Source organism: Equus quagga, chromosome 17, assembly GCF_021613505.1.
Source record: "Equus quagga isolate Etosha38 chromosome 17, UCLA_HA_Equagga_1.0, whole genome shotgun sequence".
In the NCBI taxonomy this organism is placed as follows: domain Eukaryota; kingdom Metazoa; phylum Chordata; class Mammalia; order Perissodactyla; family Equidae; genus Equus; species Equus quagga.
In genome coordinates, this window is record NC_060283.1 from 50157849 (window position 1) to 50185661 (window position 27813).

General features: G+C 60.1%; 2 protein-coding genes across 2 annotated transcripts; one reads left to right on the top strand and one right to left on the bottom strand.

Moving 5' to 3' along the window:
* Positions 1-441: 441 nt before the first annotated feature.
* CHPF (chondroitin polymerizing factor) lies at positions 442-5275 on the top strand. Its single transcript, XM_046644756.1, has 4 exons — positions 442-989; positions 2012-2585; positions 3098-3277; positions 3578-5275. Exons 1-4 carry the CDS (start codon positions 676-678, stop codon positions 4835-4837), a joined length of 2328 nt encoding a protein of 775 aa, XP_046500712.1. The 5' UTR covers positions 442-675; the 3' UTR covers positions 4838-5275.
* A 915-nt stretch (positions 5276-6190) lies between these two features.
* On the bottom strand, positions 6191-27005 carry ASIC4 (acid sensing ion channel subunit family member 4). Its single transcript, XM_046644592.1, has 10 exons — positions 26424-27005; positions 11430-11574; positions 11206-11333; positions 10854-11016; positions 10340-10396; positions 8334-8487; positions 7079-7170; positions 6918-6997; positions 6504-6608; positions 6191-6304 (listed from the first exon to the last, which is right to left on the bottom strand). Exons 1-10 carry the CDS (start codon positions 27003-27005, stop codon positions 6191-6193), a joined length of 1620 nt encoding a protein of 539 aa, XP_046500548.1.
* Between the last annotated feature and the right edge of the window lie 808 nt (positions 27006-27813).

Below are 27813 nucleotides of genomic sequence, written 5' to 3' on the forward strand. Positions count from 1 at the left end.
CAGCGTCGCCGCTCCGCGTCCAACACTGGCTGGCGCTCCAGTCCCGCGGCGTCCGGGGACCCGGGCTGGCCCCGGGGAAGGGAAAGGAGCGGGCGCAGGGGCTCGGGCTGCCCCGGAGCCGCGGCCCCATGCCCTGAGCCCGCCCGCGGCCTTTGGTGCTGATGGACAGCTCCGGCCTCTGCTCCTGACGTCACTCAGGGCGCACCATCAGGCAGGGGCGGGCTGCTTCTGACGTCACCCGGGACGCACCAACCACGCCGGGGGGAGGCAGGGGACTCCGCCCCGGCGTCTCGCTCTCGCTCACCGAGGAGGGGGCACTTCCGGGGGTCCTTCCCCTTTCCCCTCCTCCTTCTCCTCCCTCTCCGGTAGCAGGAGCCGGAGACCCCACCCCGGGGGCGGGGCCCTCGCAGTGACACGTCGGACAGCGGCGGCCGCGGCGGAGGCTCGCGCGCCGGGCGCGGGGACCCTGCGCGGTACCGGGCGGCGGCTGGAGGGGGGTCGGAGCGCGGCGCAGGGGAGTCGGCTCGGGCCGCGGGCTCTGCTCGGCGGGGAGGGAGCGGGCCGCCCTCTGGGCCCGGGACCTCCGGATCCGCCCCCTCCCCGGTCCCGCCCCCTCGGAGCCTTCTCGGGCTGCTCGGGGGCCGCTCCGGGGCCGGGGCCCGCGGTCCGGGCGCCATGCGGGCATCGCTGTTGCTGTCGGTGCTGCGGCCCGCAGGGCCCGTGGCTGTGGGCATCTCCCTGGGCTTCACCCTGAGCCTGCTCAGCGTCACCTGGGTGGAGGAGCCGTGCGGCCCAGGGCCGCCTCAACCCGGAGATTCTGAGCTGCCGCCGCGCGGCAACACCAACGCGGCGCGCCGGCCCAACTCGGTGCAGCCCGGAGCGGAGCGCGAGAGGCCCGGGGCCGGCGCAGGGGCCGGGGAGAACTGGGAGCCGCGTGTCTTGCCCTACCACCCCGCACAGCCGGGCCAGGCCGCCAAAAAGGCCGTCAGGTAGGAATCAGCCCCGCCAGCCCCACCCCCTGGGCACCGGCTGGGACGGCGCGCCGGGGAGGCCGCCAGGGGCCGGGTCAGGCTCCGGAAGGAAGGGGCTGACTGGCCAGGAAGTCTTTGGGTCCCGATAACTTCCGATGGCCCTGCTTCCCTGGGAGCTGTGGAGTCCATCTGAGGCCCTCCTCTGGCCCAGTCCGGGCTTGGGCTGAACTTACCCGACTCTGTGAGAAACCAGCTTGACCCCATGGTCCCCCAAAGATCCTCTTAGCTCCCTGGCTGGGCTGTTGTGTTTAGAGAAATGACTGGTATATAGAGTGGGTGCATAGAGAGAGGGAAAGAGAACTAGGATTTACCTGTGTCTCTTGTTCCTGGGTGGGACACCTCGCGGCGAGATTTAGGGGGAGGGGTGATGTACTCATCCTGTTAGTGCCTCTGCCAAAGAGTTGAAATCATTTCTCCTAAGTAATGCTGAGTTCAAATTGCAGTTCTGCAACTTACCTTCTGCCTTATGGAAGGGAACTTACTGGAACCCCTGAGCCCCAGTTTGCCCCTCCCCCAAACACACCAATACATCTCTATGCCATATATTCTTTTACTCGTGTGATGTATGAGTGGTATAATGGCATATTTATGTAGACATAAGTGTATACATGGTGTGTAGAGTACCCATGTGCCAAGCATTTGGCTAAGTGCTTCAAGTAGATACGATCAACCCCACTTTGCAGAAGAGGGTACTGAGGCTCAGGTAGATTCAATAACTTGCTCAGGGACACCACTGCTAAGTCATGAACAGGGAATCTGACCCACAGTATATCTCGCATATCTGCACGGATATTGCCATCTCCCAGAAGCACTCTGTAGGTAAAGCTTAGATCCTCGTGACCCCTGGGAAAGAGTTGTTCTTGTCCTATTCCGAGGTGAGGAAACAGGCCCAGAGAGGACATGGCCTGCCCGAGCCTGTGTCTGCTGCCTTCTGCCTGCCCTGTTGTCTTTTTGATAACTTTGTGCCATCTTCTCCCCAGGACCCGCTACATCAGCACGGAGCTGGGCATCAGGCAGAGGCTGCTAGTGGCGGTGCTGACCTCACAGGCCACGTTGCCCACGCTGGGTGTGGCCGTGAACCGCACTCTGGGGCACCGGCTAGAGCGTGTGGTGTTCCTGACAGGCTCGCGGGGCCGCCGGGCACCACCGGGCATGGCCGTGGTGACGCTGGGCGAGGAGCGGCCCATTGGGCACCTGCACCTGGCGCTGCGCCACCTGCTGGAGCAGCACGGCGACGACTTTGATTGGTTCTTTCTAGTGCCTGATGCCACCTACACGGAGGCGCACGGACTGGCGCGTCTAGCTGGCCACCTCAGCCTGGCAGCCGCTGCCCACCTCTATCTGGGCCGACCCCAGGACTTCATTGGCGGAGACCCCGCCCCAGGCCGCTACTGCCATGGCGGCTTTGGGGTGCTGCTGTCGCGCACACTGCTGCAGCAGCTGCGCCCCCACCTGGAAGGCTGCCGCAACGACATCGTCAGTGCGCACCCAGATGAGTGGCTGGGACGCTGCATCCTTGATGCCACCGGGGTGGGCTGCACTGGCGATCACGAGGTGGGAAGATAAGCCGCCCCACTGGTACCTCCTCTCTGAGTTTGTGCACTTCCCCCTGAGAGGCAAAGCGGTGGTTGGAGAAATAGGCCTGGGTTTTCCTGCCACTTCTGTCATTTTCTATCCCTATGACCTTGGGTAAATTACTGAATCTCCTGACCTTCAGTATCCTTATCCATACCAATGGAAATCAGTATTGCTCAGAGTTGTTACAAGGATTAGAAAAAAATAAGAGCGCCTTGCACATAGTAGGTCTTCAGTGTTTGGCTATTATTATTTTATTTGAGCCTCTGGACAGCTCTGAGATAGGATGCATGCCCATTTCACAGATGAGCTAGCAGAGGCTTACCCAAGGTCACACAAGCTCACAACTGGTTGAGGTGGACTTAAACCCACAGATTTCTGACTCCAAGCCCACAACAGGTCATAGGATGGGGAGATGAGACACACGATGAGGTGAGGGAGGCTGTCCCATCTTTTTTCCCATTACGGACCCCTTCCCTTCCTCTCCCCAGGGGGTACACTATAGCTATCTGGAGCTGAGCCCAGGGGAGCCTTTGCAGGAGGGGGACCCTCGTTTCCGCAGCGCCCTGACAGCCCACCCTGTGCGTGACCCTGTGCACATGTACCAGCTGCACAAGGCCTTTGCTCGGGCTGAGCTGGAACGCACATACCAGGAGATCCAGGAGTTGCAGGTACTGTCTGGGCTGGGGGTGGAGGGGGTGCTGAGAGGTCTCAGAGATCCCAAGGAAATAAAACTTAGCCCTAGGATCACAGGACAAACCTGCTTCCCAGTCCCTGTTTGTTTCTACCTTTCCAGAGAAGCCCCTCCAGAACCCTCCCTCCTTTAACTCTTAGGCTGCCTCAACCTGGAGAAGGACAGGTGGGGGCCCTGGGGACCCATCCTGAGTAGCACCTGCTGCCAGCTCAGTCCCCCAGCTGTGTGCGGGACCCCGGGGTCTCTGCCTCACTCATGGTCTGTTTCTCCAACGCAGTGGGAGATCCAGAACACCAGTCGTCTGGCCGCTGATGGGGAGCGGGCGGCCGCCTGGCCCGTGGGCATTCCAGCGCCGTCGCGTCCCGCCTCCCGCTTTGAAGTGCTGCGCTGGGACTATTTCACAGAGCAGCATGCTTTCTCCTGTGCTGACGGTTCGCCCCGCTGCCCGCTGCGTGGGGCTGACCGAGCCGACGTGGCCGACGTTCTGGGGGCAGCCCTGGAGGAGCTCAACCGCCGCTACCGCCCGGCCTTGCGACTCCAGAAGCAGCAGCTGGTTAACGGCTACCGCCGCTTCGACCCTGCCCGGGGAATGGAGTACACGCTGGACTTACAGCTGGAAGCACTGACCCCCCAGGGCGGCCGGCGGCCCCTCACTCGCCGGGTGCAGCTGCTGCGACCGCTGAGCCGCGTGGAGATCTTGCCTGTGCCCTATGTCACTGAGGCCTCACGTCTCACTGTGCTACTGCCTCTGGCTGCGGCCGAGAGTGACCTGGCTTCAGGCTTCCTGGAGGCCTTTGCCACCGCGGCACTGGAACCTGGGGATGCTGCAGCCGCTCTGACCCTGCTGCTACTGTATGAGCCACGACAGGCCCAGCGGGCGGCCCATGCAGATGTCTTCGCGCCCGTCAAGGCCCACGTGGCAGAGCTGGAGCGGCGATTCCCTGGGGCCCGGGTGCCCTGGCTTAGCGTGCAGACAGCCGCGCCCTCACCACTACGCCTCATGGATCTGCTCTCTAAGAAGCACCCTCTGGACACGCTGTTCCTGCTGGCCGGGCCAGACACGGTGCTCACGCCTGACTTCCTGAACCGCTGCCGCATGCACGCCATCTCTGGCTGGCAGGCCTTCTTTCCCATGCACTTCCAGGCCTTCCACCCGGCTGTGGCCCCACCACAGGGCCCCGGGCCCCCGGAGCTGGGCCGAGACACGGGCCACTTTGATCGCCAGGCAGCCAGTGAGGCCTGTTTTTACAACTCCGACTACGTGGCGGCCCGCGGGCGGCTGGCAGCAGCCTCGGAGCAGGAGGAGGAGCTGCTGGAGAGCATGGACGTGTATGAGCTGTTCCTGCGCTTCTCCAGCCTGCACGTGCTGCGGGCAGTGGAGCCGGCGCTGCTGCAGCGCTACCGGGCCCAGCCGTGCAGCGCGCAGCTCAGCGAGGACCTGTTCCACCGCTGCCGCCAGAGCATGCTCGAGGGCCTCGGCTCCCGCACCCAGCTGGCCATGCTGCTCTTTGAGCAGGAGCAGGGCAACAGCACCTGACCCCACCCTGCGCCTGGACCCTGGCCTGGTGGCACTCCACTCCTCCCCAGCAACCTGGAGCCACCTGCCAGCCTCGCTGGACAGGGCTGGCTGCAGCCTCAGACCCCAGGGCAGCCCACTGACCCCCTCTCTCTAGCTTTGTGGGTCCTTGGGCTCAGGACAAGCCCTGGGGGAGGTGCCCTCCTTCCTGCCCCAAACCCGGTCTCGGGTCTCCCTGCCCCCTTGACGCTGCTGATTCAGGCTGTGGCCTCCGAGTATTTATGCAGTGCAGTCTGCCTGACGCCAGCCCCTCCTCCTAGGGTCAGGCCCTGGGGCTGGGCTGTAGATGAATTGGTGGAGAAGTGGGGAGCTGAGAGAGGAGGGTGGGGCAGCTCCCAGTTTCTCCCTTCTGGACCCCTGATGAAGCCCCCTGCCTTTAATAAACTGGCTGAGTGCGGATTATTGATTCTGAGATTTGAAAGCTAGGCATGGGGGCAGGGAGGGCTGGCGGTGAGGATGGAGGCTCCCTGTCTGGGCTGGGGCCTGGATTTCCTTTGCCTGGGGACCAAGTCAGGCGTATGCCCAGCCCCGCCCCAGCTCCCAGCTTGGTCACACATCCACACAGAGAATTCTTTATGCCTCTTTATTCCCAATTTCGTCAGCACTTTATAAAACCAGACGGGAGAGGGAGAGGCCTGAGAAGGCTCCCCTCCCCACCCCCAAGCTCAGCCAAGGTCTGAAAGGTCAGCCTGCTCCCAGTGGAGGGGATTCTGGGGGTGGGGGCGGGGGCAGGGGGAACTGGGAGCTGGGCCAGGCCTGCTGGGCCACCCACTCCCCCTGCCAAAAGGGGAGCTGGGCCTGGAAGGGGCAGGAAGTAGGCCAAGCCCAGCACTCCGGAGTCCTGGGGGCTTGCCCTCTCCTGCAGACATTCTAGGGCTGGGATCCTGGCTGTCCCTGAATCACCCTCCCCCATAGCCCCACCCACCTTCTACATCTGTATGCCCACCCCCACCCTGTCCTCCCTAAATATATACAAATGTACAGCGGGTTCCACCCCTGCTGGGTGGGCCCCTTCCTCCACCTCCCTCTCTCCTTTCCTCCCCTCCCCTCCACGGGGGCCCATGGTCTGGTCTCCAGCCCTCCCTGGGCACCAGCCCGGGGATGGGGGGTGTGGACAAGAAGGACCCTTGTGCAAGGCAGCTGGCCCCAGGGTCGGTGAGAGCAGGAGCTGAGTCCTCCCTCCCAGTGAGCACCGCCCTCCCCCTCAGCCCTGGGCTGCCCCAGGCGGGTCCCAGGAGCAAGAGGAGTCTATGTTGGGGATCCAGGAGTGGGGGCAGTCCCAGACTTCTGGGTCCTTTCAGACACAGCACCATCCTAGCAAGCGAAGTCTTCAAAGAGGCCTCCTGGGGGGCCGTGCGGGTGGTGGTGGTTGGGGAGCAGGCTGCTGGCTCCCCCACCCTCAGCGCGGCCCCGGCTCGGGCAGGGACTCTGCAGGGCAAAGAGGGATGGGACAGGGAGAGTTCCAGCGGTGCCCTCAAGGCTCACACAGCCAGCCTTTCCTTGTCCCCCCGGGGAGAGGCTCCAGGGGAGCCCAGGAACCTCTTCCAGAGGCTAGTTCAGAAATCCTGGGGGGCATTCAGCCCTGGGAGGAGGCGTCAGCGGCACATTCTACAGGGCTCGTCCTCACCTGCTCCTTCAGCTCCTGCAGCCCCAAGGTGGAGATGCCCCCAGTGGAGGTCCGCAGGGGGGTCTTGGGACGACGCCACACTCGCTTCAGTCGGTCCCAGGACACCTTGGGGTTCAAGGGGGGGATGGCAGTGGGCTCAGAAAGCTTGATAGAGGAGCAGGGCAGTCCTCACCACCATATAGGACTTGCTGCCCGAGCAAACCCCTGCTAGGACTCCCCACCCTCCTCACCCACCCCCTTCTCCTGACTCAGGCCTTCCAGTCGGTCAGGAGACCTCGGCAAAGAACCCTGAGCCTGACTTGCCCACCAGACCAGCCCCACCGGGAAGGTGGCACAGCCCTCTGCTTTTCCCACAGCCCCTCCTCCCCCCTGCCATTCCCCTCTGGGTGGCCCCCACAGGCCCCCACCCCTTGCCTCATAGATGTAGTCAAGGATCTCCAGCAGTGTGAGGATGCTGGCCCCGATGAACAGGCCCATTTGTCCCCCGAGGTCTCCTGGGGAGCATGAGAGCAGGGTCAGAGGGAGCCGGCTGGGCTGATCCACCTCCTGGACTCGGGGCCAGGGCTGGGTCTCACCCAGAAGGGCTGACAGGCCATAGGCTGCTCGCTGCTCCATGGCCTCAGAGGTCAGGGCTTCAAAAAAGACATCTAGGACCAGGAAGTTCTCCCTGCGGAGACAGGAAGCAGGGTGTCCACAAGGGGCCATGTTCCTGAGGAGGTGGCTGGCAGGGACATCCCAGGCCCAGCAGATCCTGATCTGAGACCCCTGTGCTAGGAAGCTGGTGACTACTGTCAGGCTCCCAAAGGCTGTCAAGGGAGGTAGTTCCAGATACATGCTGGCCTCACACTTTGAGGGTTAGCAAAGGGCCCAGGAGAGCAAATAAAACTCCTGGGCCTGCAGGATTCCCTCCTGCTGCCTTCTCTAAAGCAGCAAGTAGTGTTCACTTTCCTTCATCCCTATACCTCTCCAGAACCTTCAGTGGCTCCCTATTGCCCAATGGTCTACTCTAAAATTCCTCTTCCAGACTTTCAAGATTGCCCATGATCTGTCGCACTGTGTCTTTTTATTCAAACGGCTTTCTTATCTGCTTCTCTCCAGACAGCCTCCCTATAGCTCAGGCTGGCCTCTGCATCATCCCGTGTTCTCTAAGTGGGATGCTTCCCCTGTCTCCCCCTCTCCCAGACCCAAACCTGGGGTCCTCAGAGGCCCAGCTCACGCCTCCCCTGCTTTCCCTATCCCACCCCCATTAATCTCTCCTGGGGCCTGAGAATCAGTACCACACCATCAAACACGCACTCATCCATAAATTGTGGCATGAGTTTTGTGTCGTAATCATCTCTGTCCCCACAGGACCCAGCACTAGGCCTGGCCCCCAGAGGATGCTCAGCATTTGTAGATTGGCTGCAGGGTACCAGACCCAAGGCTCAGGGTGGCCCCTCCTGCAGGCCACTTTGTTCCTCTCACATCCCTTTCAGTTCTTCTCCCTCGGCACACACTCACTCAATGTGCATTTCACGGCTCCCAATTTGCTGGGGGCGAAAGACACATAAATAGAGGTTCTAAAACAATAACAGTCAGTGCAATGACAGATATGTGCAAGGTGCTGTGGGAGCGCAGACAAAAGGCGCTTGGACCAAGAAGGGCTCCCTGGAGGTGGAGACACAGGATGTGACTTAGAGGATGGGTAGCAGTTAGAAGAAAAGGATCCTGAAAGGCATTCCTCGCAAAAGACTCTTCATTAACAGAGATGCAGCCCGCTCCCAGTCTCCACCATGCACCAGGCCCGTTGAGGGTGGCCTCCACTGCACACACACACACACACGCACATACCGTATGTAGGTCTCGTTGCGGTTGTACTTCCTTGCCAGGTAGCGAGCTGAGCCCCTGTTGGGGATCCTGACCATGGAGATTTCTTTCCCGTAGCGGGTCAGGTTACAGGGGGTAGGGCAGAAACATGGGCCCTCGGAGCCCCCACCCAGGGAGTCTGCAACACAGAAGCATCAACTGCAGAGGGGGTGGTGTGGCTCAGAGGCCCACTGGCTGCACGGAGGAGGCATAGGGCCTGTCCTGCTATCCCTCTGCCTCCAAGCCCCCTGGGGCAGGGAGGTCCTCGTGGCTCAGAAGGAGGGCACAGCCCATCCACCAGAGCTAATCAACCACATGAGGCCTCAAGACAGATAAGGGGCTTGCAAAGGATGCTGGGATGAATGGATGGATGGATAGATGGGTGAATGGATGGATGGATGGAGAGATGGATGAATGCATGGAGAGATGGATGGATGGAGAGATGAATGGATGGATAGATGGAGCAAAACAGACAGAAAGAACAAATGGATAGATGGGATTCGTGTGCTCAACATGCTGCATTTCCTCTGTTCGCCCCTTCAGAGCTACTCTCCACGCTCCTCCACCTTGCTTTGTGCCCAGGAGGCTGATCTCTGCCAAAGGTGTCACCTAGACTCCCTAGTCTTCTGACTTTGGTTGGATGCGACTAATGTGAGGCCCTGGCAGGGTCAGAGGGCAAAGAGGAGAGGAATGCCAGGGCATTTCCTCCCCCGGCTTCCTCACCGCAGGCTGTGGGTTGGCAGGGGCTGCATTCCTCCTTTCATGCCCACAACTCCCGTCCATGAGCCTCTTGGACAGCCCCAGATCAATCACTGGGCTCCAGAGGGACTCCCTTCCTTTCTTCCTTCAGGCCTGGGGGAGTAAAGCCTCCCTGAAGTTGTTAGTTCTGTGGAGTCTCGCCAGCCCTTGTGGTTCCCTCATCCCTGCTCACACATCTGGTCCTTCATGAAACCCCTTCAGTCGCCCCTCTGGCTGATGCAGTTGGTGTGGGACAGAGAAGGTCTCGAGGTGATTCTACTGTCCAGAACCTCAACCCATCACCTCTCTCCCTCCCCCTGCTCTGTCATCTGGATTCCTGCCATGCTCTCCTGACCAGTCACCCTGCCTCTAGCCTCACTCCCTGCCTGTCCATTCTCCACATCTGACCAGAGTCGCCTTCCTAAAATCAGCTGGCATTCTTGCCCTGCCTTAAGCCATTGTTGGCTTCCCAGAGCCTCCTCCACCCTTTCCACCCCCTCCCCTGTTCTCTGCCCTCCAGCCACCCTGACCTTTCAGTGCCTGGAACACACATTCTCTCTGGCCACAAGGTGTCCAGCACGTGCTGTTCCCATGGCCTTTTCACCTGGCTGACTCTTCCTGACCCTCAAGCCTTAGCTAATATGTCACTTCCTCCAGGAGTCCTCCCCGCCTTCCCAGGTGGGGCTGCATGCCCCTCCCTGGGGCCTTGTTGGACCCCTGAGGTTCCCCTCCCCAAGAGCTAACATGCTGCAATGTACTGCCCATCCGCAGCCCTGCCAGGCAGCGGGTTTTGCAAGAGCAGTGCTCTCAATCCCACTCTCACTTCCAGCATGAGCACGGGCTGTAAACATCTATAGAATGAACGAATGAATGAATGACTGAATGGAGTGCAGATCAGGCGAGACCTTGGACAGACGGGGTTTGCCTTACCCATACTGATAGGTAGCCATGCATCTCTCCTCAGACCAAGAGAGAAGTCATTCCACTCTCCCAGAGAGGCAAGCTCATTTGCTGAACCACGAGCAGAAGCCCAGCCCTTCCCTCTCAGTCCTGGGCTCTCTGCAACCCCAACCCTGCTGCCTCCACTTACCCAAGTGTCCTCAGACCCCCAGAGGTATGGGATAAGTCTCACCCTCCAGGAAGAACCCCTCAGGGTGAGCCTGGGAGGAGGGGAGCCAAGGCAGTGAGGAGAAGGGGACAGAGATGGAGAGGAGGGCGATGGAGAGGCGGGGAAGGGAGAGGGCAGCACGGACCCAGTGTGTGGTCAGCACACTCGATGTAGATATTTGGCGGGCAGATGGTCTCATTGCCTGAAAGGAGAGAATATTATTCCTGGAGACTACAGTGCCACCCCCTCTCCCTGACCACGTTCCCAAAGGTGGGCACACACACATGCCCACATGAACTTATACATGCTCATGCATATAAGCATGAAAATATACACATGCATATATGCATGCAAACATATGCACACACATTTGTATGCACGTGTTCAAGCACATGCACACAACCCCCACAAGGACAGATGTACACAAGCACACATATGCATAAATACATATTAACGTGCACACAAACATGCACATGTGCATTCCTGCATGCACATGTGAAAACGTGCCTAAAGTCCCAAACGCATCACATCCGCACTCACAGGGGCACAGACATGCACGCCTTTGTTGTACACATGCACGTGCCCACACACACGAGTGGCGCTCTGCCCCTGGAGGTTCTGGCACCGCAAGGTGGCACGGAGCGGGGCGGGGGGCCCACCTGGCATGTGCACCATCCGGCAGTGGCAGCGCTGAAGCACGGCCTCCTTTTCGCAGCGCAGCCGGCAGGCAGACACACTGTAGGCCGAGTAGCCCTGCAGCTCAGGCTCCCCGAGCCCGCTCTCCGCCCGGCAGTTGCCCCAGGGCTGAGGCAGATAGGTCAACTGCAGAGGCGGGCACGATGGGGTCATGCCCAGGAGTCCCACCCAGCCCTCCAGCACCCACAGCCCCAGCAAAGCCCAAGGGTGGGCTGGCGGGCTGTGAGCTGCTGAAGGGCAGGTGTGGTCAGCAGCCCCTCTGAGCCCAAAGGCCTGGCCTCACGCCCAACCCGGGGTCCAGCTGGAGCTGCTCACCCGCTGTTCCTGGCAGGACACGAAGGTCTGGAAGCCTGGGGACACGCCGAAGCCCAGCTGGTGGATGTAGGGCGGCTCCTCCTGGCTGTGGATCTGCACCCGGATGCCGGCCTCAAACGACGTCTCGTCTGCACAGTGGAGATGGGGACCTTTGGAAACCCACCCCAGGCACAGGGCCCAGGCTGGAGCCCCAGGTTGGCCCTGTCCCTTTCCTGCCTGCATACTTGTCTCTCTCCAGATGGGCAGGTACTCTTCCTGCTGGATGTCCAGCATGATCTCCAGGCCGCTGCCCATTCCCCCCGCCCGGCTGGGAAGGGAGCTCTGCGGATCCGCATTGAAAGTGTAACACTTCCCATAGCGAGTATAGACCTGAGGGTGAGAGAGGAGAGGGAGAGAAGGAAGGAGGGGCTGAGACAGCTCCTTTGGCTTAAGGTTCCCTGTCCCCCCAGGGGCCACCAGACCTGCCTGGACACCCCAGCCCCATATCCCAGCAATCAGTCGGCTGCCCAGCCTCTCCCCTGAGCACCATCTTTTCTACTGACATCCTCCCCTAGATGATTAAAAGGCATCTTCAGCTTAACATAGCAGAGCTCTTGACAGCTTCCCAAATCCTGGCCCCCTCCACTCCCCTCCTCTGAGTAGAGGGCCACACTCTACGCCGAGTTCCACACATCAGAACCCCTGAACTCTCCCTCCCCCCTCACCCCCACATTCCATCCAGCAGCGTCCCAGGCAATCTTACTTCAAACCTGCTTAGAATCCACCCACTTTCCTTCCACCTTGGGTCCCCCTGTCACCATCATTCCTGCCTGGCCATGGCAGTGGGATCCTAACTGGTCCCCCTTTGTCTATCCTCGCCTCTCCTCTCATCAGTCACACAGTAGCCAGAGTCCCCCCTCTAGAGTGCATAGATCTAATTACATCACTTGCCAGCTTCAAGCCCAACAGTGGCTTCCCATTTTTCAGAGAATAAAGCCAAACTCCTAGCCTGAAAGTCTTTGTGTGATGCGACCCTTGCCCGCCTCTCCTGCCACTTCACCCCCAGGTCTCCATGACAGATTTAAACTTACGGAGCGCCTTCCTTCCTCAGGCCCGCGTCCATGCCGTCCCTCTCCTGGAATGCACCCCACCCCACCCCACCCCACCCCCGGCACGGCTAGCCTCAGCTTGTGTCCCTTCTTCAGATGCACACCCGTATACCACACACATCAGTGTCACCCTCCACCCCATCACGTGTTTGCCGGTTTGCTCGAAGTACTTATCAAGACCCGAGATGATCTTGTTTATCTGTTTGTCTCCTTGTTCAGTGTCCACCTTCCCCCCATGAGATTTTATGCTGCACAGGAGCAGTGGGCCTGTCTGGGGTCCTTTCCTGGCGCCTGGCACGCTTTCCGAAGCTGTTGCCGCCGCGCTGAACCAAGCCTGTCTCCCTTTTCCGCTGCGGAGAGTTCTCCGGCATGGACACCAAGTGGCGCTGGCGCCCCGGAGATGGAAGCTGAGGCTCCGGCTGGGGCGCAGCTGGGATCCGGAGTGGCGCAGCGGCTGGGGTGGGGAGGAGGTTGAGAGAGGGGATGCAAGCTCCCCCTCTGCCGGGCTCACCCCGCGGAGACCAGCCCCCGGGTCAAACCCATCACAGTCAGACCCTTCCCTGGGGGCAAGGGGTCGGCGCACTCAATCTCTCTCGCTCGCCCTCCCTCCCCTTTCCTTGGGAACATTTCCATGCTGGTAAACGCTGGGAGAAAAGGCAAAAAGGCAGCGTGGAAGGGAAAAGAGACCCTAAATGCCTAGCTCCAGAGGGAGGGTGTGGACGGGAGAGGGGCTGGGCCCAGGGCAATGGGAGTGAGGAGTTCTAAGCACTGGGGGCCGGGGGACCCTTGTCGTGGGGCAAGGGTAGGTCTCCCGCCCCCACAAGGCCGATCGCCTTGCTGATCCTCCCCTCTCATACAGCTCTTCTATCACCCAACACCCTGCCTCAGGAAAAAAGCAAAAATAGGCGCACACCAAGCGTGGTGCAGTTTACAAAACATGACAACATCTACGATGTCCCACTTCAGCTGCTCAGCAACTCTGATATCAGGTATGCTTAATTCGCTGGATTATTACAGATGAGGAAAACTGCAGCTCAGAGAGGGGATGTGACTTGCCCAAGGTCACACAGCTAGTGAGGCAGAGAGGTGGAACTCATCAAGATGCAAGACTGAAACTGTTCCCACCACCTGTTGCTGGCAGCTGCCCAACCCCCACCCTGGCCTACCCTAACTCCAGCTCATTCCAGCTGGAAGGAGACGGAAGGGTGACTCATTATTCGTCCCCTTTTCTCCTATCCCCCCTTCCCTTCCACTCTACTCCTCTACCTCTTCCTCAGCCTTTGTTCTCCGTGTCTGCTGCCTCTCAGTTCGTCACCTGTCTCTTCCCTCCTCCTGCACCCTCTCTAGCTGGGTTCTGGTCCTTGACCCCATCTGCATCACCCCTGCCCCAACTACCCCCCCACTCCCCCCCACCCCCACCCCCTGCTATGTGTCCATCTCTGGGGCAGGAGCAAGTATGGCTGACGGTTCTGCCCCCGGCACTGAGCTACATTCTACAGATGGGGAAACTGAGGCTTGGACAGGTGGGCTGATTTGCCAAGGTCTCCAAGATCACTGCCTCTCAAACTGTCACGTGCGCACAAAGCACTTGGGCATCTTGTAAAAATGCAGATTCCAATTCAGGAAAACGCTTGTTGGGGGGGCAGGACCAAGATTGTGCATTTCTAACAACCTGCTGGTCCACGGACCACTTTTTGAGTAGAAAGGCCCTCGATGCGGGGGCAAGAGTCCAGCAAGGCAGCCCCACTCTAGACCTGTGCTCTTACAGCCTGTCACTGGGTAGAGGAGAAGCCTGCAGGGGGCCGTGTGCAAGAGTCCTGGGTCCCGGCCATGTGGGAAAGGCAGATGGGGGAATACATAAGTCTTTGCCCCAAATCCCAAAGCACCCACTCTCTTCCTATTTCGGGCCAAGAAGATGCTGGAATCGGCTCTTGCTGACGCAGCCGGTTTTGAGTGTGTGTTCCAGTTGAGAGACTGAGCGAGGAAAGGGGTACATGGGAGGCCCTGGTAGTGAGTGGCTCGCTCGTGCCCCCCAGTGTGTGGCATCACCTCGGCTGACCCTGGCTGCCTGGCACCGTCACGGTCTCTCCACAGCTCAGCCTCACCCAGGGGATCGTGGACTCCCTAAGGCTGAGAGCCCATTTTACCATCTTGGCATCCCCCAGAGCCCAGCACAATTTGCAGAAGGAGGTGTGAGGTGGACAGAAGGCTGCAAGGTGAACACGATCAATCATCCCTACTTTGTACCAAGTCCTGTGCTAGACAGTTTTGATCTATTTTCACCTTTGAGCCTCCAAGAAAAGCACATAAATATTGTTGCCCCCGTTTAACAATGAGGAAGCTCAGAGAGGGAAAGCGACTTGGCTAAGGACACACAGCACATAAATGACAGCAGAGATTCAAACAGCTCCGAGCCCAATGCCAAAGCAGAGTTGGTGCTTATAAAACACCTGGTGGGTATTCAGTGGATAAATGACTCTGGTAGGCTCCTGACCCTGGGTGGGGCTGGGGCAGCCTACCCACCTGACACCTCCAAAGTTTACACACGGACGCATGCTGCATGGCATTGAGCCCAGCCCTGTGCAGGGCAGAGCCAACAGAGAAGGTTGTGGCTCCAATGGCTTCGGAGGGGGTGCTTACATGGCACCCTGCCCTTGAGGTGGTTGTGCAGAGTGGGAATGACACAGGGAGATGGGTGGAGGTATACTGGGTCTGATGGATATGCTCCGCAGGGGATGGTCAGGTGACACTGGCAGGGCCAGGCCACCTGCATGGCCTGGGTCAGGCCCCACTGCTGGGCAGCGCAGAGCGTTGCCCCGGAGACGGTCCCAGGGCCAGGCAGGCAGTGGCGGGTGGAGCCACCAGCTCCTAAGTGGCAGAACACTAGTGGCAGCACAGCCCACAGCCTCTTCCATGGAGACGGCACGGCCGCTCAGCCGCAAGGTCCCCCTGGCTGTCCACTGCTCTCTCCCCACGGACTGGCCTGGAAGGAGGGTGTGTGTACAGGAGTTGAGAGCCCAGGGCCCAGCCATGGAGAACAGCAGGTCCTGGGCCAGGATGTGCCCTGATGGGCTGAGGGTCTATCTCCTGATCATCTTCCACTGGCGCTGAGCGTCTGGACCCTGTCCACATCTCAGCCCCCACTTCCTCCTTCGGTCTGACCCTCCCTCTTTGCTCTCTGCCTTAGCTTCCAGGCCCACTCTCCTGGCCCCAGGCTGAGGACATGGCCTCCCAGATCCCTTCGGACCTTGGCTGAATGCAGACCCTTAGACCCTTCCTTCTGGCTGGCCCTCTGCCTGTCCCTCTCGGACCACCTCTCCTTTAGGGTTGGCCTGGAGCCCACCCTGGGTCTGTCTAGCCTCTGTCCCCTGATCTCAGTCTGCCCTCAAGTCCCTCTCTATCCTCCTGGCCTGTCCGTCCTCAGCATCTGATCCCTTGTCCTCCGTTGGCCTGTCCATCCCGCTGGCCTCTGTCTTTCTCTCTTCTTGGCCTGGCTGCCCCCCGGGCTCTCTGTTCCTTTGCCCTCTGCATCTCTATTCTGTTGGCTTTCCTCTCTGTCCATCCCTTAGTCTAGTGGGCTAGTCTCTCTTGTCTTCCTCCTAGATTTTCCCTGGGTCAGAGGCCCCCTTGACCCAGGGCCCCCTCCCCAGGTGCCCTCCCCTCCTCCTCCCACCCCCTCCTCCCGCTCTGCCCCAGTCAGTGAGAGAGATCTGGACAGAGCTCGCTCCTGTCAGTCCCTTGAGTTCCATCTGTCCACAGCTCCCATTTCCCCCGGAAAGCTCTCCTTGGCTGGCTTGCTTGCATTCTCCCTCCCACCCCCCACCCCCGCCCCCTCATCCTCCCTGCAGTCACGGAGCCCACGGGGTTAACAGGCAATTAGCAGGGCCAGGACTCAGAGCGGCGGGGAGAGGGCCCGGGCCTCCAGGAGATAAGCAGCAGCCAGAGCAGCGGAGGCTGGGCTAATCCCGGGCTAATCTGCAGGCCAGGCTTTATCTCCGCCGCCTTCTGGGCACCTGCCTCTGCCAAGGCCCTGGCACCCCCACCTCACTTGTCCATGGTGCTTCATCCCCCCAAATTCCATCAGCTCTCCCCTGCTGCAGTCCAGCCCCAGGCCTCTCATTTAGCCCCTGGAATGAACTCCCCTTAACCCTGCAGTGTCCCAGGGTCCAGAGTGGAAGGGGGTGCGTCTTCAGCCGCCCTGGACCGTGACTAGCACCCCGGGGTCGGAGAGCACCTGGGCCACGGCTTTACTCAGGGGTGGCCCAAGCATCAGGCTCAAAGCCTTGTCCTTCTCTACTCTCACCAGGGGCAGAGGAAGGAAGATAGCCCTGGACTCAGAACGCCTGGGGTGTCTGTGCTGGCCGACCTTGGAGGTCACTGAGTCCAAACTCTCATTGTACAGAGGCCGAAACAGAAGCCTAGAGATGGCAGGCACATATCCAAGGCCCACAGAAAAAACAGAGAAATTCAGAACCAGAACCCGCTCCGCCACCGGCCCCAGCACTCTCCGCTGACCCCAGTGACCCCTGGTTGTCAGTAGACCCTGGTCCCACGCCAGCTCCACCACTGACAGCCCGCACAACCTTGGTTAGGAACGTGATCTATGAATTCTCTGAACCTCAGTTGCCTCATCTGTCAAGTGGGGATAGAAATTCCTGCCTGACTAATTTCACAGGGTGGTTGCAAGTCTCAAAAGCGAGGAAGTGTGTGAAAGGCATTTGCAAAGTGAAATCGTACCCACGAGGCATCAATATCAGTGGTAAGAGTGTTGCAGAGACGCAAAGACCAATAAGAACCCAGCTGGGGCCGAGACCGACCATCGAATGCGGTGCTGGAAATGGATCCACGTAAGCTTCATGACGTGGGGACAGGGACACATATTCTGGAGCCTGACAGAACAGGGATCAAATCCTGGCTCTGCCACCAATCTTGGGAGTGTGATTTAAGCTCTCTGAGCCTTGGATTGCTTATCTGTAAAGGGGAGTGGTAATTCCTCCTCCGAAGGGTAGTCCTGAGGATTAGAGATAAGTTTGGAGCGATGCGTGGTAGGTGCTCCAGAAAGGAGACAGGAGAGAGCCCATCTAGGGAGGGAGCTTCCTGCCCAGATGGAGCCTCCCTGGGCCCCCTGCGAAAGGCTCTCGCAGCAATGTCGGGGAGACCACGCTTCTTAGAGGACTGGGCTCTGCAGCAACGTCGGGGAGACCACGCTTCTTAGAGGACTGGGCTCTGCCGCGTGAAACCCCCAGCTCGGAAATAGGCTCTCCTACCGGGCAGGACGCAGCCCCGAGCGAACAGGCCTGCAGTCCAACCTAGTTCGCATCTGGGCCCTGCCCTTACTGTCTGTGAGTTTCAGATTCAGTCACCTAACCTCTCTGGTCCTCCATTTTTCATCTGTAAAATGGGAATAATAATAGGCACCCTTCAGAGGTGAGGAAATGGATGAGGAAAGAGGGAATGTACATCAAAAATAGCAACATCTAACATTTCCTTAGTGCTTACTCTGTGCCAAGCCAGATCCTAAGTGCTTTATATAAGTTAACTCCTCAACCCTCACAAAGACCCTATACCGGAGGTCTCTTATCATCTCCATTTTACAGACAGGGTAATGGAGGCCCAGAGAGGGTAAGGAACCTGCCAGGTCACACAGCATGGCAGAGCAGGGGGCCAGGCAGTCTGGCGCCAGACTCCGAGCCACTGTGTGAGGCACACCTGGCACACGGACAAATGGCAGGTGTTTAAGAAATGGTGGGTGTTAAAGCACACTTACTTGTCCAATACTATTCCTTGAGCCTGTACAATGTGCTTCCTGCTGGGGATGATTCCAAGAACAGAAGAGACAGTCTCTGCCCTGAAGGAGTTTGCTGTCTGGCAGCAGAGCTATTCATTCATTCACTCAAAACATGTTTATCAAGCATCTATACGATGCGCACAAACAGCAGCAGGGAACAAACTCCACAAAACCAACAATCACTGGTATAGGCAGATTATTACTAGTTGTGATTGGTCCTATGATGGGGGGACCCGGGCAAGTCCTCTGTGAGCAGAACGGGGGTTCCACTTGGTTTGGAGAGTAAAGCTTCCCAGAACGAACCCCCTCAAGCACCCAGGAAGGCATCACATGTGCCTCAGTCAAGACAGTGGGAGAATACCCAACCCCAAACAGGCCTTGCCCCCCCCTCCCCTACCGCAGGGTCAACACGGCCCCCAGCCCCACCCCCACAGCCGCCCAAACGCTTTTCAGGGCGACTTCCTCCCCAAGGCAGAAAGGCTTGTGGGTCCAGGAGGAAATGGGCAAATGGACGCAGGGTTGGTTCAAATGTAAATATGCGAGCCATGGTGGGAGGGCGGTAGGAGACGGTCTTGGCCGTGTGAGTCCAGGCTGAGGCTGAGCCCGGAGCCGGTGAGAGCTGGAGGCCGCAGACGAACGCGGTGGTTCCAGGGGCGCGCCGCGTTTCCACCGGAGGGAGAGCGCAGGGCCTCCAGGACGCAGGTGAGCAGCCACACCTGTTCCCAGGTAGCGACTATCTAGGCCTTAAACCCTAGAAAGTCAGTTTTCCAGGCGGGAATATATATTTTTTTGTAACGAAGCCCTTCCCTGACTTTCCCGCCGCCCTCGATGCAAAGTTATTCGTTAAGAGTTTTGCGTACACAGTGGAGCACGCACCCACGGCCGGGCGGGAGTTCAGGAGCCGAGACGGAGAAGTGGCGGGGGTCGCATGGCCGGGTGGGTGGGTGCGCGCCCGCTCCCGGCCCCATGCCCCCCAGCCCGCACACGCACCCTGGCATCCAGCCCGGGCCACCCGCACCCAGAGGGCCGCACCCAGCGCCTGGCGCTCCTCTCCGCCCCCCTCCTCCCTCCTGCGGGGCAGGCATCCATCACGGCGCCCGAGCGCCCTCCCTCCCGTCTCCTCCGGGTTCCTCCGCTCTCCTCCCTGGGTTTGCCTCATTTGCATTCCCCCGGCTCCCGGTTCCTCGGCAAAGTGACCTCCGCACACAGCAGCGCCAGAGGCTTCCACCGCGGAGGGAGACACCGCCTCCCGCCGCGGCCGGGGAGGGGCGAGGGGGCGCGAGCCCGGACCGCGGGGCGCGGGGCCGGGGAGACTGCTGCAGAGCCGGGGCGGCCGGGGCGGCCGGCGCGCCCGGGAGCGGCGGGAAAGGCTGGGGCCGAGGGGCGCGAAGGGGCTCAGATGGGATTTGAACCCGCGACCTCGGATCCTCAGCGGGCGGGAGTGGGGCGTGGAGGTCAGCACAGGCCCGCGAAGCTGCGCCTCAGAAACGGAACCCCTTCTTGGAGCTGGGGGCTTCCCAACACCCCTTTCCCTCTCCCCGCATCCCCACTGGAGAGGGGCCAGCCGTCCCGGGCAGTCTCCCAGGGGTCCCTAGCCCTCCCGGGGGCCTGCCCAGCCCCCGTCCCCGCTCCCCTGGCCCGCCGAGCCGCCGCCCCTCCCCCCGCTTGGTATTTACACCTTTCACACATTTGTAAGCTATTATCCTGTCCACGCTTAGTCACCGCTGAGCCAAGCGCCACGGATTTAGCTCCTTTAATCTTTCCTCCTAAATCAATCCTCCATTTCCCCTTAATCATCCCGTGGCTCCTCTCTGAACTCTCTCGCTGCTGCCTCGGCTGCAGCAGCCTATGCCTGTCTCTCTGGAACTGCTCCCCCTCCAACCCCAAACGGTGTCCCAAGGGCATGGTGAACATTTTGGGGGAGGGGGGTTGGATTTCCTGCGCCGCCAGCCCCAGCCTGGGAGCCAGGGGAAGAAGTGCAGACACCCCCTCCGCCTTCTGGACAACATACAGTACTCTGAACTCTCCCATCTCCACCCTCGAGGTCTGTCCTCCTCCTGCCTTCCCACCGCCGTTCATCTGGGATGGTTCCGAGACCCTGAGCCTCCACCATTGTTGGCCCCCAAAAGGCAACCTCAACCTCAGGCCTCCTGTCCGGGTTCTGGCTGTCCCCACCCCCTCTGTCCAGCTGCTCTAAGGAGGTGGCGTTGCCGGCAGAGCCAGGAAGGGCAGGGAAGCACCGGTACTCACCAGCCTGAGGCTGCCCTGCCTCCCCTCCTCCAGGGTGGCTGTCCATCTCTCCTTGACCACCCTCAGTCTCCACCTGGCATTCACTCCCTCCCCTTCCCCCAGTGGGACCCAGTGACTGGGGCGCCTCAACCTGAGCCGCCCTGAGGCTCCCCACTCCTAGTGCTCCTGCCCTCCAGCCCCCCATTCCTGACGCTTTGTGCTCCCCAGCCTGGGCCTGGCAGAGGCAGCCCTGTCACCAGCCATGAGAGGCAGCAGGTTCCTCCTGGGAAGCAGAAGGGCAGGGGTGGGGTCCAGGAAGGAGCTCCAGTAAGGGGAGAGAGGGAGGCCAGGCCGGGAGGGGGATGTGGGGGCCATTTCTTCAAATGCTAATCAGCGTCTTCTGGCAGTGCCGGAGAAGCTGCGCTGATAATGAGCCCAGCTCGGGGTTGATTCCTGATTAATGAAGAGGCCACAGGGCTGCTGAGTGGGGCCGGGTGGGGCACATCCCTCATGGCCCCCGCTACTGCCCTTGTAGGCTGGCCCTCTGCAGCAATAACAGCCCCTGCCTTGGCTGCTGGGCCACACCACTCAAATCCCCCAGCCCAGACTCCCCTGGCCAAGGGGAAGTGGGCAGACTGACAGCGACCCTCCAGGAGGGCCTGAGGGACAGCAGCCAGTGGCGAGGTGGAGGTAGGGAGGGCAAGTACATTGGGTTCTGCAATCTGTGCGTGGTAGGTAGCTCTAGGAGTATTGTCTTTAAATCAGGAAAATTTTTATTAAAATAATCAAGACTTGGGGCTCCTCTGGACAAACTGGAAGACCCACCAACACCGGCATCCCTGACCATAGCGTAACAGGAAGCTGGGGCTGAGGAGCAGCTGTTTCCTTCAAGGATAAGTGATCTTCAGTTCTCCTCAGACCCCACCCTTCTCTGTTGTGCTCCCTCCCCAACCTGACCTGCCTGGCTCCTGCAGGCAGGACGAGCCCTGAACTAGATGTTGAACTAGATGTTCTCAAGGTTCATGTCTCAGGAGAAGATGGGACCAGAGGGGACAGAGGACTGGACAGGAGGTGAGGGTCAGAGGTGGGCTTGTCTGGTAGGTAAGAGGCCTGGACCAACCTCAGTGGAAACCCCCTCCCTTCCTGAGTCAAGGGGGCAAGGGGCAGCCCTCAGGCACTTGGGATGTGCATGGAGTAGCCCCCCCACAACCAAGGAGGGGGCACAGAAACCATCAGTACTGGCCTGACCACCCCAAGGAGGGGAACAGACTCAGGAGGAAGCTTGGATGGAAGGAGCCTCGAATTGGGGGCCGGGGAGCCAGTGAGTGAAGGAGGGCTTGCATCTTGCTCCCCTGGCCTCAGAGCTGTCCTGGATGGCAGCTGGGGTGGGGCTGGGAGAGGAGGGAGGAGGGCAGCAGGGAGGACTGCCCAGCTGGAAGAGGCCTTGTCTAATTGTGCCTGATTAGTAGAAAGGAAGAGAACAGGGCGAGTGATTAATAGTCATGGCAGTCACCAGCGTGTGGGGAAGGCGGGCTGGGAGGGAGAGGGAGGCAGAGAGCCGAGAGGGGATGGAGACAGTGAAGCAGCCACAGGTCCCTGTCACCTGCCCCTCCAGGGGCTGCCTGGACCCCTGAGGACCCCACAGGAGGGGGTGGGTCCTACCCCTGCCTCCCCAAGGATTTTCCACCTCCTGCATGTCTCAAATTTCCAGACAATGGAATGGAGAAGACCAAGGTCATGTCCTGCACCTGGGAAGACAGGTGTTTCTACTCACGTGGTGTTTCCAGACACCTCGATGTCCCCGGACACAGGCCCTACCCTCAGCTCAGCCTGGGACCTCAGTCCGGAGAGTAGATGGCCAGACTTCCAAACACAGCCGACAGCCATCACCTTGCATCCCCTAATCCCAGTTGTAATTCCTAGCCCTGCACAATCTGGTGGGCTGAACCTCGTTCCTGGGACCCCCTAGAATTGCGCTGTCCAATACGGCAGCTACTAGCCACATAAAGCTATTGGAATTGAAAATTCACCTTCTCTGTCACGCTAATCCTGTTTCAGATGCGCAGGAGCCAGCGTGGCTAGTGACCACCATGTTGGACAGTGCAGACAGAGAACATTTCCATCATCACAGAATGTTCTGTGGAACAGCACTGATCTTGTGTGTGTGTGCACACTCCTGCACATATGCACAGTGCGGGAATATCTGGGAGGGTTTGACGGCATGCGAATGCCATATTAAGGTAGGGGAGGGTGTGGTCCTGAGGGTGGAGAGAGTGGAAGGCTGGGTGATGGAGAGCAAGGGTGAAGTGAGAATGCCAGTGCATGGGTCAGAAAACAGCAGGTGCTGCTGGAAACGGTCAGGTTAAAGAGAGCCAAGAGTTGGGGTGATGGCATTTACAACAGCTGATACTTCCAGAGTGCACACTATGTGCGTGCCAGGCAGCGTGCTAAGCTCTTCACAGCCATCTCTTTAATCCTCACAACCACCCGAATTTTTGAGGTTCTAATATTCTATTTAACGAATTCAGAAACTGACACAGAAGCTTTTTGACTTCTCCAAGGCCACGCGGCTTAAAGGGTAGAGCCAAGGTTTTATTCTAGACGGTCTGGCTCCAGAACCCACACACTTGACTGCTCCACCATCCAGTCCCCAGCCAAGAGGAGATGCTGAGTTTTGGAGCCACCCTTGCATTTTACAGCTCATGAAATGAAGCCTAGGGAGAAAGAGTGATTTCTGCCTTCGAGTAAGTGGGCAGGCTGAGAGCAAGCCGCAGTGGGGAAAGTAGAGACAGGGCTTGGCGCACTGGGGTGGGGGGAGCGGATGGTGGTGGGAATCGGCCAGAAAGGGGGAGAACGTACAGGTGGTGGTGAGAGTAGGAGGTGGAGGTGGGGGTGGGTTGGTGTGAGACCGAGTGAGGCGGGGGAAGGAGAAGAGGAGAAGAGCTGGGGTGAGCAGGGTAGGGGGGGAGCCTGGGTGGAGAGGTGAGAGCACCCACCACCACCCAGGAGCCCTCGACTCCCCCGTCCCTCTGTCCTCTCCACGCCTCGCCAGACTGCCTCATCGCTGAGCCTTCCCAGCCCTTTCCAGCCTAGAGTGGCCTCTCTCTCTAACCTCAGGCTCGGTCTCTACACGCACCTCCTTTGGCAGTTCATCCTGGCACCTCATGACACCGTTGCAGGGCTGGTTAACTCCTGCATGGTTGGTTAAGCTTTTGAGTGTCCCCCTGTCTTCTCCGCCACCAGACTATAGGCTGCTTGAGGACAGGGACGGGGGCCGAGGGCTTTCCTTCTCTGTTCTCCCCCACAGCACCTGGCAGGGAGCCTGGCACACAGTAGGCGCTCAGAACTCCATGTTGAGTGAGTGAGTGAATGGCTGGGAGGAGGGGAGGGGATATTGGGGAGCGTGGGGGTGAGAGCAATTGCAGTGGTAACAGAAGCAAGAGCAGCAGCTTAGGGGACTGGGGGAGGGTGCATTACCCGGAATAAAAATAGGCTGGAAAATGTGACATTTATTAACTTGGATTCCGGAGGAAAGGTCACAGTAGAGTGGGGAGTGGGAAGGAAGAAACAGGGAAATCAACAGAAAACATGTAACAGCCCCTTACCCAAAGCCTGTCGCTGTCACTGGCCAGCTCACCACCCCCACCCTGGCAGGTTCCCCACCAACTGGTCCCTGTACCCATCTCCCCGCCATGGATCCCAAATCCCCATCATGGGCTCCATGCTCTCACCACAGAGTCTGTTACGGACCTCATGTCCTCATCAGAGACCCTGTGTCTTTGTCTCCATTCCCCTTCTCCAATCTTGCCACACCACGCACCCACATCTTCCCCATTGCCATGGATCCTGGGCTCCCATCTCAGCCCCTAACCCTAGCTCCTAGTGCATTTGCAGCAGACTCAGCCCTAGAATGCTGGGTCCAGGGAGAGTTACACTCAGCAGACGGGGGATGAGGTGTGGGGTCTAAGCTGGGTGGGGGTCGGGGGGCAGGATCTGAAGGGGAATTCCTGTCCCCCGATGCTTGCTCTGCTCCTCTGCCCGTCACTGTCCTGCCACAGCCCCAGAGCTGAGGCCCATAAACATCAACTACCCTCCTCTCTCCAGCCCCAGGGTCCAAAAGGGCCTGTGGGATCCGCCCTCACCCCTGCCTGGCCACCCTCTGGTCCAGACGGACTGGCCAGCCTTGACCAGGGGACTCTCTGCTCCCATATCCACTGGTCACCTCCCCTTTCCTGGAGGCCAGGCAGAAAACCCTTGTCCCCCTGACCTTGCTTCCTCGCCCCTCCATCTCTTCCTCCCCCTTCACTCCCACTGGGGTTTCATGACTCTTCCCCTTTCCTTTCCACCCCCAGCCGGGGCCTGGGACACAAATTCCCACTGGGACACAAAGCCTCCATTGATTTCTCCCCCAACAGCACTTGCTAAGACTGGACTTTGTCCCCCCCAACTCAGAGGGGTGAAGCTGCCGCAGAGAGGAGCCCCACGGATCCGAGAGGCCACACTCACACTCTGTGCCCCACCTCCTCCTCGGGGACCCTCAGCCCTGGCTTTCCGACTGGTGATTTTTCCCAGAAGGGGGGTGTGTAGCTGGAGGATAGGCCAGCACCTCCCGACTCCTCTCCCAGTACAACTCTCTCCCTCCGGCCCTTTCCTCCATTTCTACCCAACTCCCCCCACCCAATGGCAGGAGGACCCAGAGGCTGCAGTGATGGTGGTGGCCAGGAACCGAGTGGAAGCATGATTCCTGGTGACACTGAGGCAGGGAGTGAATGAGAACCTGCACAGGGGGTGGCTGGGCCATGAGGAGGGAAGTCCCCCATCTCTGGGGTTGGCCGCTGGAGTGGGCTACATGTTGACACCATGTATTCGTGTATGCACTGGGCAGTGGTAACAAGGATGAAAATGCACACGTCCACAATGCTGGGAGTAAGCTGGGGACTGGGGACAGGCGTCTCAGCACCAGGAATAATAGATACCCTGTGGCTGTGGAGCACTGTCAGACAGACAGACAGCAGACAAGACACACCCCCAGCACTCACACACCTGACTGTGGGAGGTGTGCACGGAAGGGCAGCCCAAGCCGACACTCCACTCTCAGTGAAAGTATGTGTGTTTGTGTTCACACGTGTGTGAGAGATGGCGCCAGCAGTCCCCGCATGGGGAGCATGGGTTGAACTAGATGGGGGGGGATCACAAGAGGGGATGGCACCCACAGTGTGACCCTGTCCTCGGCAGCTAAGTAAGAGCTGGGATGTGGGCACAGAGATGAGTAGATGTCTGGGTGTGTGGGTGTGCAGGTGTGCACATGAGTGTAGTGACAGGGATACAGAGTGTGTGAGTGTGCAGGAAACTGTCCCCGAGCAGTAGGGGTGTGTGTGTGTGTGTGTGCTGGGCAGCAGTGAGGGTGAGCCGTGCACTTGAATGAATGAGTGATTCTCAGTGTAAGCCAGAGCCGCGCAAGGGAGCAGCCAGCACCAGGAGAGGGAGGGAGGGCTGGGAAGCGGGAGAAGCCGGAGGGGCAGCATGAAAGAGGGATGTGTGAGGGAGTCTGTGAAAGGGGGTGTGTGTGAGAGACACAGAGACAGAGGAGACACTGGCACCCAGTGTACACGAAGATCGTCTCTATCCAGCCTGCCGGTCGGGCCAGCTCCCCAAGAGGCAGCCCTGAGCCTCTCCCTTGCTGGAGCCCCCCAAACCCCCTCCATCACCCTCATTTGGTGGGGAGAAGAGCCCAGTAGCCACAGAAGAAAAAGGAAGCAAGAGAAAAGTGGGGGTCGGTTGGTTTGTCCCTGGCATGGGGCATCCCTTCCCTGTAAGCTGACCAGCTTCAGGGCCGGGGCCCACTCCAGGCCCCCCGGCCCCAGACCTGGGCACTGCAGCAGCAGAGCAGCAGCGCCAAGAAGCGGAGCAGCGGCAGCGCCCGGGTAAGCCCCTGTGAGCGTCCCCTGCTCCACGCCCGGGAAGCCAGAGGGAAACACCGGGCTGCGGGGAGACACGAGGCCAGCCTCTGGTGGCGGAAGGAAGGGAAGCCCTGTTGAGGATGCCCCCGTGCACCCCACCCCCTGCCAGCCTCTGGCCACCCCAGGCCAGGCAGGCCAGCTGGCAGGACTCACCACGGAGAAGTTGCTGGCGGAGCAGTGGTGCCCACTGAAGTTGCAGCTCTTGAGCATGTCGGCAAGCTGGTGGCCAGTGCGGTTGAGGATGTCTACCATGTCTGGCTCCGGGTAGCGCAGGCCGGCGGCACGGTGCCCGTCCCGGTCTTTGGGGGGCAGCCCTGTCAGATTGGCCAGGTGGAAGATGTCGGCGTCGCTGAGTGCCGAATGCCGGAAACGGTTGATGTTGCAGAGGGTGACAGCCGGGAAGCCCGCCACGGGGGCTGGGGCAGCAGGGTCCATTGCCACCAGGTGAGGCCGGGTCAGGTAGCCCCGGGCCAGGCCGGCCGCCTGGTACAGGAAGGCAGCCAGCGAGGTGAGTAGGGCCAGTGCCCACAGGGTTCTGCGCAGTCCGTGGGGGCCTGGGCCACAGGCCCGGCCCAGCCCGTGCAGAGTGCTGGTGCTGGCAAAGGTGGCCAGGTCCCGGGGGGCTGCTGCCCCCCGTGCAGCCCCCAGGAGGCTCTGCTCATCCCCTGCCTCCTTCTCCTTGGGTTTCGCATCCTCCTCTGCAAATTTGATTTTGCACACAATCTCGATCGGCATCTGTCCCCGGCTGCTGGGACTGGCCAGAGCCTCCCTGCCCCTGTCCCTCCCTGGCCAGCAGCCCCTGGTGCCCTCCGGAGTGGCGGTGGTGGCAGCGGCTGCTCTTCTAAACTCAGGGCAAGCGGGAGGAGGACAGGGACAGGGTGGGGGCCTGAGGTGGGGGAGTCACTCCCACTCCCAGCAGCCCCGCAGCCCTGGTGCTGCCTCTGCCGCTGCTGCCTCTGCTGCCGCTTGTCTCTCTCCTCGATCGTCTCCTTGTGGCTTCCCTTATCAGCACCAGCACAGCTGTCAGCCCCTGCGTGTGTCCCTGCGAGCGAGCGAGTGAGCGAGGGAGCGAGCACTGCTCCGCCACGCCGCGCAGCCCCAGCCGCTCCGCGCAGCATGTGCTCCGGAGCCCACCCCGTGCTTAATAATTCAGGACATGTCAACAGCGTTTCAACGGCGGCACGGGCGACAGGAGCCAGGCCAGGGGAGGGGGCAGCCCCCAGCCCAGGACAGGGATCCCTGGTCTCTGCCTGAGACCTCGTCGGGCTGTCCCCCAAACTCTGGCTATACCCTAGCCACTCATAGGGTCCCCAGGTGGCCCCACTCCCGGGCCACCCAGGGTGCTGTATCAGACTCCTGAGCCCATTCTGCCACTTTTCTGGACCACACCCCAGGAAGGGGCAGCCAACTCCACCTCCCCACCTCCTGGCCTCCCTGACTCCTGACTCCAGTACCCAGCCACCACCTGACCCCACTACCCCACTCACAGCAGCTTCCAGAAACTCCTTGGGAGAGCCACTTGTTTGAATGAGGGAGGGGAGGG